This window comes from Orycteropus afer, unplaced genomic scaffold (assembly GCF_000298275.1).
Source record: "Orycteropus afer afer isolate SDZICR_OR568_19922 unplaced genomic scaffold, OryAfe1.0 scaffold00796, whole genome shotgun sequence".
Taxonomy (NCBI): Eukaryota; Metazoa; Chordata; class Mammalia; order Tubulidentata; family Orycteropodidae; genus Orycteropus; species Orycteropus afer.
In genome coordinates, this window is record NW_006922383.1 from 282,605 (window position 1) to 299,570 (window position 16,966).

The window sequence follows — 16,966 nt, forward strand, 5'->3', positions numbered from 1 at the left end:
GTTGCCATTATGTTGCACTGTTCAGAGGTGCAAGACAGCAATACAGATATATAGAAATGCCCCAGGAGCATCTCATCATGTTGTGCATATAGCTCATTTCACAATCCGTGTAGCTGTCCAGAGTCTGTCTTTCCATCAGTCCTCCTCTCTTCTCTTTGCTTCTGCTTGATTTTTAAGAAAACAATGATTCTGATGGATCTGCACCTGTGCTAGCACTTGGGAAAGGTCCATGCAGGAATGGGCACAGTCACATGATGAGTGAGATGGTATCATCCCCCAAAAAATAAACTTAAACAAAACAAAAATTTAAAAAAAAAAAGAAGAAAAAAGAACAGGACTAGAAAACTCAATTTTTTTGACATATCTAAAAAAGGGGACAAGAACAGTAGTCATTTGTTCTCCCCGTGGGGACAGGAATGAAGAGGGAGGAGGGAAGAGGGACTTGATTTCTTCTGTTCACAAGAGAATGGTTGGAGGGGATTCTTCAGAGTTTTTCAGGGGATGGGACCCAAATGTAGTGCCCAGACTGGTCCTCAATGATTTGTTTGATTTTGTTATAAATCTCTTCCAGTGAGTCACCCTGTACAATGGCTAAAGTGAAGAGGAAAACAGAATTATTACTGTGGCCCACAGCAACCTCCCAAAACCCGGCAATTCTGCCTTTCCCAACTCACAGGCCTTTCCCAACCCACAGGCATGAAGAATATACTCACAGAAGTTTAGTTTGGTTTGATTAGCTAGCTGTCTGTTTAGAGCAGTAAGGAAAACTGGCTAAGAGCTCTAAGCCTAGGGCTTGAAATCAATTGTTTAGAAACAGTGAGACTAACAAGCAATGAATAGAAAACAGTGCTTATTAAAAAACAAAAAAGTTTACTGAGCACCCATTATATGCCTGACCTTGCCGCTCATGTTGCTCTTAGCAACCATATGGCTAGCAGCTTGTAATTCTAAAGCAGCCTCGCTAAAAGATTTGGAAAATCCCAGTTATCCAGAGAAAGAGCTGAAAAACAATTTCTGGTAAGACACAGTCCTTTCTGAGTCCCTCACAAATGCTCTACATTAGCCGTCAGCCCAGGAAACAAGGACACAGATGCTCCAAAGACCCAAAGTACATTTATGAATTCTTTCCCCAGTTAACCTAGCAGCACCACCAGTTAGAATGTACTCAGTACCAACCCGCACATGTATGTTACTGTACATTAAAAGGTAAGGAACATATTACATAGTAGCCTTCCCAAGCTTTTAGGAAGTGAAATTCTAAACTCAGTGACAATATAACCACATACACATGCACACATACATGCTGACAGACAACCTCAACACCACACCAAGGAATCATCATCACCAACAAACATTTATTCAGCACCTAAAACATGCAAGGGAAATGTATTGAGGGGTGGAGGAGACTAGGAGGGAGGGAAACAAAATAATGTAAGGAGTCTACCATCTAGTAGGGACAAGACAATATAAACAAACTAACAATACAAGACAGCATTTGTTGATGGTAGTTTATACTATAAACTGGCTGAAGTGCTATAGTTAAATGGAGAGAATTTGAGTCATTTGGAAAAGTTTGCATTCAAAAGCATCCATTAGGCACTGTGCCTAAGCCTCTTTGAGACACTTATAGAAATAGATGTCTGGCTGTTGCCATGTTACCCCAGGGTGGGCAGCAGGGATTCTCACCTGTAAAGTATTCTCCAAACTCCTGCTCCAGTTTCATGGCTTTGTCATAGATCTTATTTGCTTGTTCATACGTCTGTCGTCGGTTCATTTCCCTGCCAAAAAAAGATACAGAAGAAAAGTTGTACCAAACTAGGTTCTTTGTTTTGATTAACATAAAAGATTGTTCAAGGCTCTTAAAAATCTGCTTAGTTGTCCTCTCAGAGCAGCAGTGGCTCATGGCTCAACTCCTTCTTCAAGACTTCCTGGTCCAGAAGCCCAACTAGGAATAGATACATAGGCAATCAAAACAGAAGGAGTACCCAGTGATCATAGCTGGGTTGCAGACATTCCTCAGAGCTTTCACTGAGTCCCACCCTTGCCCATAAGTCACTTTATTCTCCATTTCTTTTCTGGTCCCCATCCTAGCTAGGAGTTTCTAAGTCTCAGCAAACACTTACATAAGTGCTTCAATGGACTTGGGCTTGATGAAAATGGCAATAGGGTAAAGCTGTGCCTGCTGCAGCCTCTTGATAGCATTTCCAGAAACGTCTAAGATGCAGTGTTTGCCCTGAAAAAGCAGAGACTGAATCAACTCCACCCAATCCCTGTCCATCTAACATGAAGCAAATATCCAGTGGCATTCCAATTATCCACCAGAGGGAAACCCAGGACCACCTCATGGCCTGGAAGATCCTACCTCTGAGGTACTCAGGCCTCATATTTTACAAACATTTCTAACTTCCCTTTGAGGTTTATTTAACCCAGGAAACTCCTCTCTACTTACTCTCTCTGCAACTGCCCGGACTGACTGAATGCTGGTCCCGTAAAGATTATCATTGAATTGGCCTGCCTCAATGAACTTGTTGTCCTGAATATCCTTCTCCATTTGTTCTCGGGATACCACAAAGTGATAGTCTTGTCCATCTACTTCATTATCACGCCGAGGTCGGGTAGTATCTGAAGGAAAAAAGGAAATGTTGTATAGCTCAAGGACAATGATCTGCCTCAAGCCAAAGACCTGATTTGTTCCTCTCTCACCTGGGTCACACAGCCACTCTAATTTTTTTCAGAAGAATGGAGGAAAAAAAGCAGTTGGGAAGAAATTTGTCTTGCCTACTTATTTTACAACCTCCAAGTCCCATACATAAGAGAGATCTTTGCTTTAGCTTAAACTAGACCAGGAATGTGAGGTTTTCTTAGTCAAAGCCTAGCAAAAGATGCCAAAGCTGACTGCTAACCAGAAGGCTGGCGGTTCAAACCCACCAGCCACTCCTCGGAAGGAAGGTTGGGCAATCTACTTCCATAGTGATACTGCCTCAGAAACCCAAGGAGGGGTCTCTATGAGTCAGGTCTGACTCGACGGCACACAACAACAACAAACTATTGATCCAATGACATCAACATTACTTTGGCTGAGGCTTCACATTTTTTCCAATCCTATACAACTATCACCACTCAAACTTCTCTCCAAGTGAGCAAGCAACCAAGCCTGATGTTAGTCCTCCCAACCACTCCAGCTTTTTGGGAATCTATTATTACCTAACCTCTTCTATGACATTACACGTACTGCTGTTCCCAGATAGTCCTATCTGATCCCAGACCTTTTCCATAAAACATCAAGGCAATGATTTCCTAAGGCATCAATGCCTCACTCCCAAAGCCTTCCTGAGCTCTTACGTGGCACACAGGATCCAAATTTATGTGGGAATTCAGAGATCAGGTCATCATTGACTCGGTCCTTCATTGGGCCCAGGATGATCACAGGCCTTGCATAGTGAACTGGAGAGGAAGAACAGTGAAATAATGAACAGAGACTCCCCATCAGCCAGCCTGTTTTCAGAGTTTGCCTAAAACACGCAGGCCCTGGGGGTACAACTCAGATGGGGTGAGCGTCCACAGTCATTCTATGAATTTTAAGTAGAATTTAAGATTTGCAAATGTCTTAAAGAGCCTTTATTTTGAGAATAATCAAATCTAAGCCAAGTCTGAAACTAGGAATATCTATAGGGTCACTATGAGTCAGAATTGACTCAGTGGGAATGGGTTCGGTTTTTTATATCCCAGTCTTATGGACTGAATTCTGTCACCCAAAAGGATATGCTGAAGTCCTAACTCCTGTACCTGTGAATGTAAGCCTGTTTGGAAACAGAGGTTTGTGTTTGTTTGTTAATGAGGGTGTTTTTAGTTATCTAGATACTGCCTCGGAAACCCAAGGAGGGGTCGCTATGAGTTGGCGCCGACTCAATGGCACAGAACAACAACAACAACAACAGTACTGCTATAACAGAAATACCATGAGTGGATGGCTTTAACAAACATAATTTTATTCTCTCACAGTTTAGGAGGCTAGAAGTCAGAATTCAGGGCACTAGCTATATGGGAAGGCTATCTCACTCTGTTGGCTCTAGGGGAAGCTTTTTATCTCCTTTCAACATCTGTAGGCCTAGTATTCCTAGGGCATTTCCATGTGTCTTGGTATCAATCTTCTCCTGGGTCTAGGAGGTTCACAGCACAGGGACCATGGGCCCAAAGGACAAGCTCTGCTCCAAGCTCTTCTTTCTTGGTGGTACTGAAGTCCTTCTCACTCTCCTTGCTTTTCTCTCCTTTTATCTCTTGTAAGGTAAAAGGTAATGCAGTTAAGAAGGGCACAGGGAGGGGGTAGGCACAGGGACAGGAGGCGAGGAGAGTTTTGTTATGGTTGGGGATGGTAATCGGGGCATGAAATCAAATGTACATGAACTGTTGAATGTAAAACAAATTTGCTCTGTAAATTTGCACCCAAAGCACTATAAAATTTTAAAACAAAAAGAAAGTGATGCAGGCCACACCCCTGGGAAACTCCCCTTACAATGAATGGATCATGGCTATGACCTGAGTAAGGATGTTGTATCCTACCCTACTCCCCTTACAACTGATTTGCTGATCACATCAGATCACATCATAGGGGATAGTTACATTGTTACATAACTGCCAAACCATTGAGAATCATGGCCCAACCAAGTGGACACCTATTTTAACGGGGACACAATTCAGTCCGTGACGGAGGGCATAACAGAGTAGGGTGGATTCTAAACCTAATCACTTTTGAGTGTGGAATAAGACATAAAGACACAGACAGAGGGGAAAGAGATCAGGTGAGGGGCCACTACAAGCCAAGGAATGTCAAGGAATGTCTAGGGCTACTGACAAGAAAGGAATGTCTCCTAGGGCCAATGCCCTGAATTGGACTTCTAGCCTCCAAAACCTCAAAATAATAAATTTCTGTTCTCTAAAGCCATCCATTTGTGGTATTTTTGTCATGGTAGCACTAGGAAACTAAGACACTATCCAACACACAAGGGTAAATCTCTGGGTAGAAAGTAGCAACTGAGCTGAAAAAGAACAGCCACTGAAGGGTACAACCAGGACCTCTCTTTTAGCAGCAGCTATACACACTGAACTAGACCTTTGTCTTACTAGTAAATCTATCCTTTGGAAGGTATCCCTGGAGTAAGCAAAAGTATAATGAGAAGTGCACAATGCAGGGACTTCCCTAAAATACTAGGGACAAAGTAGAAGGCACCCAGGGAATAGGAGTACAGCGAGTCATGCCTTCCTACTCTTCCAGGGTCTTCACCCTGCTGCCACAGCCAACTACTGTATTGAGCCTTATGACTAGGAGACTAGCACAAAAGCAAGACTCTCAGAAGGGGGCTTACTTTCTTGCCGTGTCACTGGCTCATATGACAAAATAGCATCTTCTTGTCCTTCTGCAACAAAAAAGGGAGACATGTTAATACTTTATGATCTGACTCTGTGCCCCTACAACATTCACCCCACACCTCTGCCAGAAAACAGCCTGATCAAGGGCTACTGACAACTATCCCATGGTCCTTCCTGCTTTCCATTTAGTGAGAAAGCACTGCCTCTGGAGCAGGTGCTAGTAGTTTTCTCTTCAGAAAAATATATCTGAGCAAAGGGAAATGACCCAGGAACCATAAAGCCTCCACCAAAAAACTCCCTAATCTCCTAGGAACAGTTCTTTTTTGTTATTTTATTATATACTTTGAAAATGGTAAAATTCATTAATAAAAATAGCTTATTTTTAATAGTTGTTAGAAGCATGATAAATCAGATCACCTTTGCCAATTATATAAAATATTTTGCACAAATTTCAAAGATATACCATAATGATAACTATTTATAACAGATTTATTTTTGAAATTAATGTGTAGTCATACTGATTCTTCTTCATATGTAATTCTTCAGTTCATAGTAGTGTATATGTTCTAGTGTGGTATACTGTAATAATATACTGTCCATTCTTTCTACTCTGCATTTCAGTGGAAGGAAAACATCCATAAAATATTGTTATTATTAGACACCCCATCCCATCCTGTGATTCCTGCTTATTTTCAATCTGAGCTAAAATTTGCTAAATGTTTCATAACCTAGCCCTAGTTTCTTTATTATAATCTCTAATTACTGACTAAAGTGAATCTTCCTTATGTCAAATTCTCCTGTATACCAATGCTTAAACACCTTTGTCAAGTATGCTCCTATTGCCCCTACTCATTATTCTTTACACTAATATCTATCTTATTTATCATGGAAGAATAGACTTCATTTTAATGCTTTGAGAGGACTTCTCTACCTATTATGAACTTTTATTGCTCTTGTGTTTACATCATTCAACTTGCCATGCAGATATATTATCTATCATTCTTTTTTTATTGTATAGTGCTTCACTAAGCAAATAGTAAGTTCTTTGAGAGTATAAAGATAAAATTTTCTTTACCCTTGGGTGAATTCTTTATCTAACTCAAAGCAAGGTAAATGGACAAAGACCAATAATTAACAGGTTTCAAAAGCTAGTGTGGGATTACAAACAGTTCATACAGGTAACAGTTAACTGTGTTCAGTTGCCCTCTTCCTCTGGTAAGAATCAAAGGGAAATTTCAGCTGGTCAATATACACTACACTGATCCCCTCCATCTCCAAGTAGGAAAGTCAGGGCACTCATGCAGATCTCCAAAGCTGCACCCTAACTCTACCCTTTTAAGGGTCTACCTATACCTAAGGAAGATCCAGAAAATGGCACATGGGTGGACTAAGGTCCTCAGTGCCCTTTGAGAGCAAGGCTGAGCTCTGCTCTCTCCTCTTGGTAGAGCTCCATATAGCCTAGCAATAATGAGTTTTTGCTAAAACAGTGGCCAATCTACCTGATGCTGGATGCCTGGAGGTCTCCAAGTGCTTGGCAGTGGTATTGGGAATGGCAGTGATGTCTGTGTCAAGCCACAGGATGCTTCCTAATAGGCTGCTTCTGAGCTTTGCTCCTGGGCAGATTTTAAACTGACTTTTAGCCATCATGACTACTGAGACGCTACTGCTCCCAGAGTTCATGAGATCTGAATTTTTCCCTTGTCTTGGGATCTCCAAAGGAAAACTTGACAATTCTCTGATCTTTTAACCCAGCCAAAAGACAAGGATGCTGTTAGTTGCCATTAAGTTGATTCCAACTCATGGTAACCCCATATGTGCAGAGTAGAACTGCTCCATAGAGTTTTCAAGGCTGTGACCTTTCAGAAGCAAATTGCCAGGCCTGTCTTCCAAGGTGCCTCTGGGTGGGTATGAATAGCCAACCTTTTGGCTAGCAGTCAATTGCTTAACCTGATGCCACCCAGGGACTCCAAGCCTTAATCTAGTTTCCAGTGTCCTGGAAAGGCAGATTCAGGATAATATCTAACAAAAGCCAATTTTCTTTTGGTTTCTGAACAAATCTATAAAACTAGCTGCATCTATGCTCGACAGTGCCCATGGCAGTAATGTACTCATCGGCAGCTCAACCTTTCCAGGGCCCCAAATATGCTATTAAGTCAGGTCCTGGCCAGAACTAGCAGTCTTATACTCTCCTTTAATCCACAAAGCAAACTTTATCCCATCAGGAGAATGAACTGGCCACAGCATTTCTAGGATCTCAAAGTGTACATGGCTAAAAGAAGCACTAGCCTCTGAAAAGAAATGGCAGCTATGCAATGCTGAAATGAGAATGGGTGGAACAAACAGTGGAGCTATACAACATGGGGGAGAATGACAAACACTTACTGGAACTGCTTTCGCTGTCACTGGTGTTGGATGTCACTCCCTCTGCAAGCCAACAAGAAAGAGACTCCGATTCAGAACACACCACTGAGAGGTCACATACAGCACAATACTCAAATGCTCCAGGAGAAAAATTATAAACTGCCAAACAAATCAGGCAACAGGATGTGTGCCACATCTAGGCTACCAACATGGAGGTGCAGCTCTAATCCTGAGCCTTTAGCACCTCATACTTGTCCCCAAAAACCTCTCAGTCTGCCAAGTCCCTCCCTATATATTACAAGCTTCATTTTCTTTAGCAATGCCCTCTTAATCTGAATCAAAATAACTGACCTGAATGATTTCCAAATCCTATCTCAAAACTCATCTCCCAAGTTAACAATAGGAAAGAAAAGATACTAACAGTAGCATAAAGAAGTCCAGAGACCAGGCTACCCTCGAATTTCCTACCCAGACACAGCCCCTGAAATACAGAATTTGTGAAGCTTCAGAACTGAGTCTTCAGTGGGTGAACTGAGCAGCCACCAAGGAACAATGCTTTGGCCCTTTGGTGAGAGCCAACATCCCTCTTGCTGCCACTACCAAGAAGGCAGGCTTGGCTTCAGGTGGCGGGGATTTGAGGTGAGGGGATACTCCTCCATCTACCAAAAGACAGAGACAGAGACAACAAACAAACAAACAAGAACACTTGGAAGACACAATAGCCCTCCTATTTTAGACCATTGGGATTTGCCCGTATCTGAGTGTAGGTGGAGAAAGTTCAAGCAGAGGAGCTGGCACTCACAGGAGACACAAGGCACAGTTTGGCACAAACAAAGACCTCTCTTCACAAGATGACAGATTTATGAAAATGAGACATGGACACATGCATTATGGATAGAGACACTGCTAGTTTCAGCCAAGACAATACTGTCCTAGACCGTGATATGCTGTGGTTCCCCAGGGAGGGCTGGTTGAATTGCCACATATGCCTAAATCCTGAACAATCTCAAGGGTGATGCCCCGAGGATACTTCTTTACCTTCACCCCTTTGTTATTTATTGAAGGAGAGTATATGTTGAAAAAACCCACCCAACATGGCTGCCCATAGGTGCATCTCTACACACAGCAAGGACACTAAGGCCACATCATCTAGGTCCTTTCATTTTCTACTCTAGCATTATTTTCCAGAATCCAGAGGTCAGTCAGACTTTGTCTGAGATAAGTCACTAGAGAAATACAGTCCATACATTTTGCTGAGGCTACTATCATCAGTTCAGCTCTTTACAGATGCTATGTGGAAAGCTGGATCATAACTCTTTGCTCAGGCCCCTGGATCTGCTGGGCCATCCCAGATGCAGGTTGTCCCCAGCTAGAGAGACAGTAGCAGCTACAATTTCTAAACCCAGTCATTAAGTGCTATGTCACTGGAAGAAGAATCCCAACCAGCTGGCACTCCTCACCTTAACAACAGTCTAGAGATTGACTGATTTACCCTTGGAGTAGCCTTTCTTGCCCACCTCACTTCTAAGGTAGGACACCAAGATATCTCCTTACCACTTGAAGGTACAAAAAGAAAACACAGACATAAATGATAGGTATTTATTAGGGTGTCAGGAATCTAGAGCAAAAGTGTGACACTCAGACCCATATACACTTCCTTCTGCTGTGGTATAAGAGTTTTCACAAACACTACCCTCCCCTCACCCTTCACCCTCACCCATAGCCCCTGTGCTCCCACCCCCAGTATTTCCATTCATGCCAGAAATACAGTTAATGGTGTGTAACTTTGACTTACTCAGATTCTTTGCTCCATAATAATCGTCACTTAACCCAGGGAAGTCCTGATTTCACAAAGAGCAAAGACAGGGAGGGAGGGAAGAAGGGAGGGAGGGAGGGAGAGAAAGAATTGGGGAGAAAAGAGGAAATAGAGAAAAAAGACAAGGGGAAGGAAGAATACAGAGCCAGGTGAGCATTAGTGACAGAAGTATGAAATACTATGAAGACCTAAAACTACAGTGAGGTTAAGAACTTTGCTACAGAAACAACATCCCGAGTGAGGCAAGATATCTAGACTTCATGCTGCCCAATCTGTTGCCAGAGGACCTTGGAATGAATTACCTTTCTGAGGTGATCTATAGCCTTTAGGCCTCCTGGACCATGCAGTGACATTCCAAGGTTTAGAGCACCTGTTTTGACTAAATTTGGAGTTGTAGAACCCAGGTATCTCCTTTGCCCCACAAAGCAGCATTTCCCCTTGTGGGTTCATGAAAAAGCAAATTATCTATGTGTGACAGATAGGCAGACAATTATCACCATCCTAAGGAGCTCTCGCCCAATACTGATTCAATCTGTCCCTTAAGGAAAGCTTCCATGAAATCTGGGGCGTGACCTTCAAAGTAGCCCTCAAGAGATGAGTTCAGCTTCTGGAGAACAAGCACTAAGCAGTTAAAACTCTCTCATCCAGCAGGCACCCTCCCTACACCCCAGCTGGGCCACTGAATAGCAAATACCTCACCAGTTTGGGCTGCATGGAGTGTTTTGAACTCATCTGGTAAACTGTAATGGTATTACCCCAGGACTTTGTCTCAGACTGTCTCCTATTACTCGTGATCAGAACTAACTTCATCTGTTACTCCTTACTGAGCTACCCAGGATTTAAGAGTCATAACCTCCATCTGGATGAGGACAACCTTGTATCTTCCAAGTACTATACTAAACAGCAACAGCCTACATATACCATGACTATGCACTAAACTGGCCTACAGAAAGTACACCTCCTATCAGAATTCATCAGTCTCCTAACAGTCCTAACAGCCCAGGACCCCAAGAATCCTCCACATAAGATGGAAGAGTCACTGGTAAATGAGGGATGTTTACAATTCACGATGAAACATGAGAAAATATTTCATATGCCCAACCTAATGTTTAAAGTTAGGGCCAGAGTAGTTAATTTCTGAGGCATATGGTAGAGTATAAGATTTATCAGCATTAAATTGGTTCTTAATATTAATTTAACTCAACTTTATGCCCTTTTCTACCAAACCAGCTTTGTGTTTCTCAATAAATTTTTATTTGGATACTTGAGGAACACCCTGTCCATGTCAAATAATTTAAGCAGGAAGGATTTTATTTTGAAAAATGGCTTTGTAATCATTCTAGGGTGATAGTAAAGTCTGTTAACAGTTGTGGCTATCATATGTCTTCCTGCACATGCAATTAATTCAAGAAGTACCCCCACCTTTACGTGTCTAGGGAAGAAAAGGCTCTTTTTTTGACATAAATGAGTAAAATCAAGGGAAAGAAAATATAAGAGGAAGAAGCCAGGAGAGCAACACTGAGTCCTTAGATCTCATTCTCTTTCTAAACCATTTTTCTAAACCTACGGATCTGAAAACTGTTCATCACCACAACAGTAGAACTCAGTCTGGCACTTCTAACACCAGTTCCAAGGATTTCTTGGTAGGCTGCCCCTTGAAAAAGTTCTACCTCAGAGCCTCCAATATTCGTTGTGAGTGAGAGGCTGGACAAATGAGACTTAACATCTCTCTGGGCAAACCAATTTCTACCCTGATTCTATGCAAATAAACAGATACACACGCACATGCATGTACACATTGACACACACACACACACACACACACACTTTCCCAGTTTTCTCATAAGGGAAGGTGCAAATGAGGAAAAGAGGACAGGGTGGTGGATGGTCTGATCTCTGTACTCTGTTGCTACTTACGTTCCTGTATGCTGCTCTCCTGGGCCATGTTTTCTTTGCTCTTGTAAAATGGAAACTTTCGAGAGAGGCGGAAACTCTTTTTACGTTTCGTTTTGATCGACTGTGAAAGAACATGAAGATGGAGGGGAAGGACAGAAGGAAAAAAAAAACAGAACAATGGATTTTAAAGCATGCAAGAAAAACTGAAATGAAGACAATGATGAGCTAAATAAAAGACCATCTTTCACAAATGGAGTCTATGAGATTAAATGAATGTTGATGTAAGAGGAAAATTATGTTTACAGAAAAATGTTTGTAGGGATGTAAGAGGTTTCTACCTAATTCAGACTCACAACACTCACTGGTACTTCCTAAAGACCAAAAGTCACTGTAGCCTCCTGGACACATGCCCTAAGGTGCCACTGACATACAGAGTCATCTACTCCATGTCTTTCTTCCCTCTAGTGCTCCAGAAGTTCTTTCGCCTGTGAAGCTTATAGAAGAAAAGGAGTGAATGGAGAGATACCACATGCCTCACTTGGTCTGAAAGGAGGTTGGAGCTCTGGGGCTGGCCTTCCTGGCTAGATAATGAAGCCAGGTTATAGTCAAGATCCCCACAGCTCCAACAGGTGTCTGCAGCCAAACACTCACAAGTAGTTTAATTTAACCCCAGCCAGTCAGCCTTCCAGACAGTTCAACTTGAATACATCTTCAAAAGCCAGATACCCAGAGGGAAGGAATATAGACTAGCCATGGACTTTAAAGTGCTCCATCTCTGCTTTCTGAAGAGCAGTCAGTATTTTGATAGGTCAGAGTCAGCCCCTTGAAAAGGAGATATTCTTTTGTGCTCTCCAGTTCTCCTATACATCATCCAGAACTGCAAGCTTCTTTTCATTCCTCTTCATATATTGACTGACTTCCTTGGGTATCCCCACTTACCCTATTAGACTCAATCATCCCCGTCCTGGCATGGAATTTCACTGTTTTCAATCGAGCTCTTTCTTTCTTTTCCACCCTGTTTTGGAGTCAGAAAGAAGTCCTGTTACTGGTCTTAGCAGTGGGCTAAGGCAGGCACAGCAGCACTTTTTGATCCACTTAGTCAAAACTATGTCATGAACACGAACTCTACCAAAAGGAGAAAGACACATACCCTGCTCTCAAGGAACTTATAACATGATATGAAAAAAAAAAAGTAAAATATCAGGAAGTGGGAAAGAAAGGCTTCTCTTGTGATCATGACGACTCACCTCTTCTTACTGGGAATCACACCAATTTGCTCACTTTCTCCATGTGGGGTCACCAGTCTTGCCTGCCACCACTCATCATCAGAGGCATTAATGACATGTAGAATGTCACCATAAGAGAAGCTGAGACCCTGGCTTGGCAGGCAGCTGTCCCGAGTCCGGTCATAATCAAACAGGGCCCTGAAACACAAGGTGAAAGATGAAGTGACCATCCCAACCCTAACTGCCAGGAGACCAGCACACTTGAATGCCAGGATTATGGAGGAAGGTCAGTCCAGTCAGCACCAGATAGAGTGGCCTAAGAAGACCAGAAAGAATTTTCCAGGAAACTGTACCCTTCTTTCAATTCCAAAGTTGCAAATATGCTCCCCCTCTCAAAGAAGCAAAGGAACTCTGGTGGTGCAGTGGATAAAGCATTTGGGTGCTAATCAAAAGGTTGGTGGTTTGAACCCACCAGTCACTCCATGATAGGAACTTGAGGCAGTCTGCTTCCATAAAGATTTACAGCCTTGGAAACTCTATGGGGGAGTTCTACTCTGTCCTGTAGGGTTGCTATGAGGCAGAACTGATTCGATGGCAGTGGGTTTGGTTTGGTTTTTCAAAGAAACATCCCAGACTCCCAACAAAGGTGGGTAGAGAAGATCTGTAAGACTCCCATCTGGGACACAAGGTGGAATTCCAAAGTAGAAAACACTCAATAAACTTCTCTCCCTCATCCACATTCTAGGGTAAAGTCAAGGCGACCAGCTTGGTTGCAGCTGGAAGGAAGTCATAGGAAATGAGGTTGGAAATAAAGGTCTGGGGCAAATTTTGGAATTTGAATAGACCTGATTCAGTGGCTACTGAAAATTCAAGACTAGAGAATTACATGATCAAAAAAGCCTTAGGAATACTCCTATGACCATATGTGCAATTAAATAATGGTGGTAGGGATGTGGTGAATTTGAAGGCATATTTAAACCAAAGTTATCTAAGCTTACTCCTTCAGGATACATTGCTGAGTCCGGCTCTAGTAAAGCCAATACTTGACACCAGAGCTCCCTGCTCAGGGAACAAACTCACTGGGAGACAAGTTTCTATTTTCAATCACCAAAAATGGGTGAATTCAGTGAGAAGTTTGTATTTTTCTACCCGCAGCTTAGGAGCTCTGGTGGCATAGTACCTAAGGCATTTGACTGCTAACCAGAAGGCTGGCAGTTCAAACCCACCAGCCACTCCTCAGAAGGAAGGTTGGGCAATCTACTTCCATAGTGATACTGCCTCAGAAACCCAAGGAGGGGTCACTGAGTAGAATCCGATAGTAGTGGGTCTGGTTTTTTTGGTTAATCTGGGCCTTGACTGTCTTATTTACCTTCTCTGTTTTCACACATTAAGTGGATCTCACAGAACTCAGTTCTAAAGAAAGACTTCCTCCTGCAATAAGCCAGACCCATAGCTCAGCTGGAAGCTGTAAAGTAAAACATTATTTTCCCATGTGTGAGCCCAAATGAAATACAGAATGTAGTATAACTATAAAAAGTAAAATACCCATCTACTTTTTAAAGTTCTTGAAATAGAATCCTTAAGAAGTCAGTACAGATTATTTGAAAATGAAAAATACACACCCTCTAACAGGAAGCCCTTTACTTCCCCAAATTTACATACTCAAAGCAGTCAGGAGAGGCAGAAACTAGCAAATAAGGAGACACTCAGTCCTCTTTGATCTCTCACTGCTCTGAGTGAGAGAATGAAACTTGAATACATTTCTAGTGCAGAAGTCCTGAGTTTCCTAGTACAAGTAAGGTATTCCATCAGCCATTCCTAAGAAGACATGCATGAATAAGACCTGATTTTTAAAGTGACAATGAGAAAAACTAAATGTTATTATGGGCTTCAAATGTTAAAACAAATGCAGTAAGGAGAATGGAATTCAGATTATGAACAAATTAGTGTGGGGAGGGAATGAAGAAAGGTATTTAAATGAATTAGACACTAACATGAGTTTTTTGGGGAAGAGCTGCCTCCTAAAGTAGAGTTGACCTCAATGACATGGATGAAGTAAAGCTTAATGGGAAGAAAGAGCTGCAAACATTCATTAATTATCAGAACGTGGAATGTACGAAGTAAGAATCTAAGAAAATCAGAAGTTGTCAAAATGAAATGGAACGCATAAAGATTGATATCCTCGGCATTAGTGAGCTGAAATGGACTGGTTTTGACCATTTTGAATCAGACAACCATAGGGTTCTACCATGCAGGAACTGACAAATTGAAGAGGAATGGCATCACATTCATCATCACAAAGAACATTTCAAGATCCACCCTGAAGTACAATGCTGTCAGTGATAGGAGAATATCCATAGCCCTACATGGAAGATCAGTTAATATGAAAATTATTCAAATTTATACAACAACTACCAAAGCAAAAGATGAAGAAATTGAAGATTTCTACAGTTTGAAATTGACCAAACGTGCAATCAAAATGTACTGATTATTGCTGGTTATTGGAATGTGAAAGTTGGAAAGAAAAAAGAATCACAGGTAGTTGGAAAATGTGGCTTTAGTGATAGAAATGACACTGGAGATCTCATGACAGAATTTTCAAGACCAATGGTTTATTCATTGCAAATACATTTTTTTAAACAACATAAATAGTGACTATATACATGGACCTCGTCAGATGGAAAACACAGAAATAAAATCAAATACATCTGTGCAAAGAGGCTGGAGAAGCTCAGTATCAACAGTCAAAACGAGGCCAGGTACTGACTATGGAACAGACCATCAATTGCTCATATACAAGTTCAAGTTGAAGCTAAAGAAAATTAAAAGAAATCCACAAGAGCCAAAACATGACCTTGAGTATATCCCACCTGAATTTAGAGAACATCTGAAGAATAGACTTGAAGCACCAGTGACTGAAGACCAGATGAGTTGTGGGATGACATCAAGAACATCATCCATGAAGATAGCAAAAGGTCATTGCAAAGACAGGAAAGAAAGAAAAACCAAAATGGATGTCACAAGAGAATCTCAAACTTGCTCTTGAATTGACAGTAGCTAAAGCAAAAGAAAGAAATGTGGAAATAAGAGTTGAGCATAAGATTTCAAAGGACAGGTCATGAACACAAAGTAAAGTATTATAATGAAATGTGCAAAGGCCTGGAGTTAGAAAACCAAAAGGGAAGAACACATGCTCAGCAATTCTCAAGTGGAAAGAACTGAAGAAAAAATTTAAGCCTCCAGTTGCAATACTGAAGGTTACGATGGGCAAAATATTTAATGACACAGGAAGCATCAAAAGAAGATAAAAGGCATACACACAGTAAGTATATCAAAAAGAATTGGTCAACATTAAATTATTTCAGGAGGTAGCATATGATCAAGAACCGATGGTATCGAAGGAAGAAGTCCAAGCTGCACTGAAAGAAGTGGCAAAAAAAAAAAAAAAGGCTCCAGGAATTGATGGAATACCCATTGAGATGTTTCAACAAACAGATGCAGCTGTGAAGGCACTTACTCATCTATGCCAGGAAATTTGGAAGATGACTACTTGGCCAACTGACTGGAAGAGATCCATATCTGTGCCATTCTAAAGAAAGGTGATGCAATGGAATGTGGAAATTATCGAACAATTATCATTAATATCACATGCAAGTAAAATCTTGCTAAAGATCATCCAAAACTGATGGAGCAGTATATTGAGAGGGAACTTCCAGAAATGTAAGCCTGTATTAAGAAGAGGACATGGAACAAAGGATATCATTGCTGATGTCAGATACATCTTTGTTGTTGTTGTTGTTGTTGTTGTTAGGTGCCGCTGAGTCAGCTCTGACTCATAGTGACCCTATGTACAATAGAACAAAACACTGCCTGGTCCTGTGCCAGCCTTACAACCCTTGCCACACCTGAGCCCATCACTGCAGCCACTGTGTCAATTCATCTCATTTAGGGCCTTCCCCTTCTTTGTTGACTCTCCACTTTGCCAAGCATGATATCCTTCTCCAGAGAATGGTCCCTTCTGACAATATAACCAAATAAGTGAGACAAAGTCTGGCCATTCTTGCTTCCAAGGAGCATTCTGGCTGCACTTCTTCCAGGACAGATTTGTTAGTTTTTTAGCAGTCCACGAAACTTTCAGTATTCTTCACCAACACCATAACTCAAAAGCATCAACTCTTCCTCGGTCTTCCTTGCTCATCGTCCAGCTCTCACATACATACGAGGCGATTGAAAATACCATGGCTTGGGTTAGGTGCACCTTAGTCTTCAAGTAGACATCTTTGCTCTTCAGCACTTGAAA

At 41.7% G+C, this 16,966-nt stretch overlaps 1 protein-coding gene across 1 annotated transcript in view; it reads right to left on the minus strand.

Moving 5' to 3' along the window:
- Nucleotides 1-484: 484 nt before the first annotated feature.
- The window catches only part of DLG3 (discs large MAGUK scaffold protein 3), a 94,121-nt gene continuing 77,639 nt past the window's right edge, over nt 485-16,966 (minus strand). Inside the window, 10 exon segments of the mRNA XM_042783270.1 lie at nt 485-591; nt 1,687-1,778; nt 2,124-2,233; nt 2,450-2,622; nt 3,343-3,444; nt 5,364-5,414; nt 7,750-7,791; nt 9,524-9,569; nt 12,380-12,455; nt 12,688-12,864. Coding sequence (XP_042639204.1) covers nt 485-591; nt 1,687-1,778; nt 2,124-2,233; nt 2,450-2,622; nt 3,343-3,444; nt 5,364-5,414; nt 7,750-7,791; nt 9,524-9,569; nt 12,380-12,455; nt 12,688-12,864 — 976 coding nt within the window.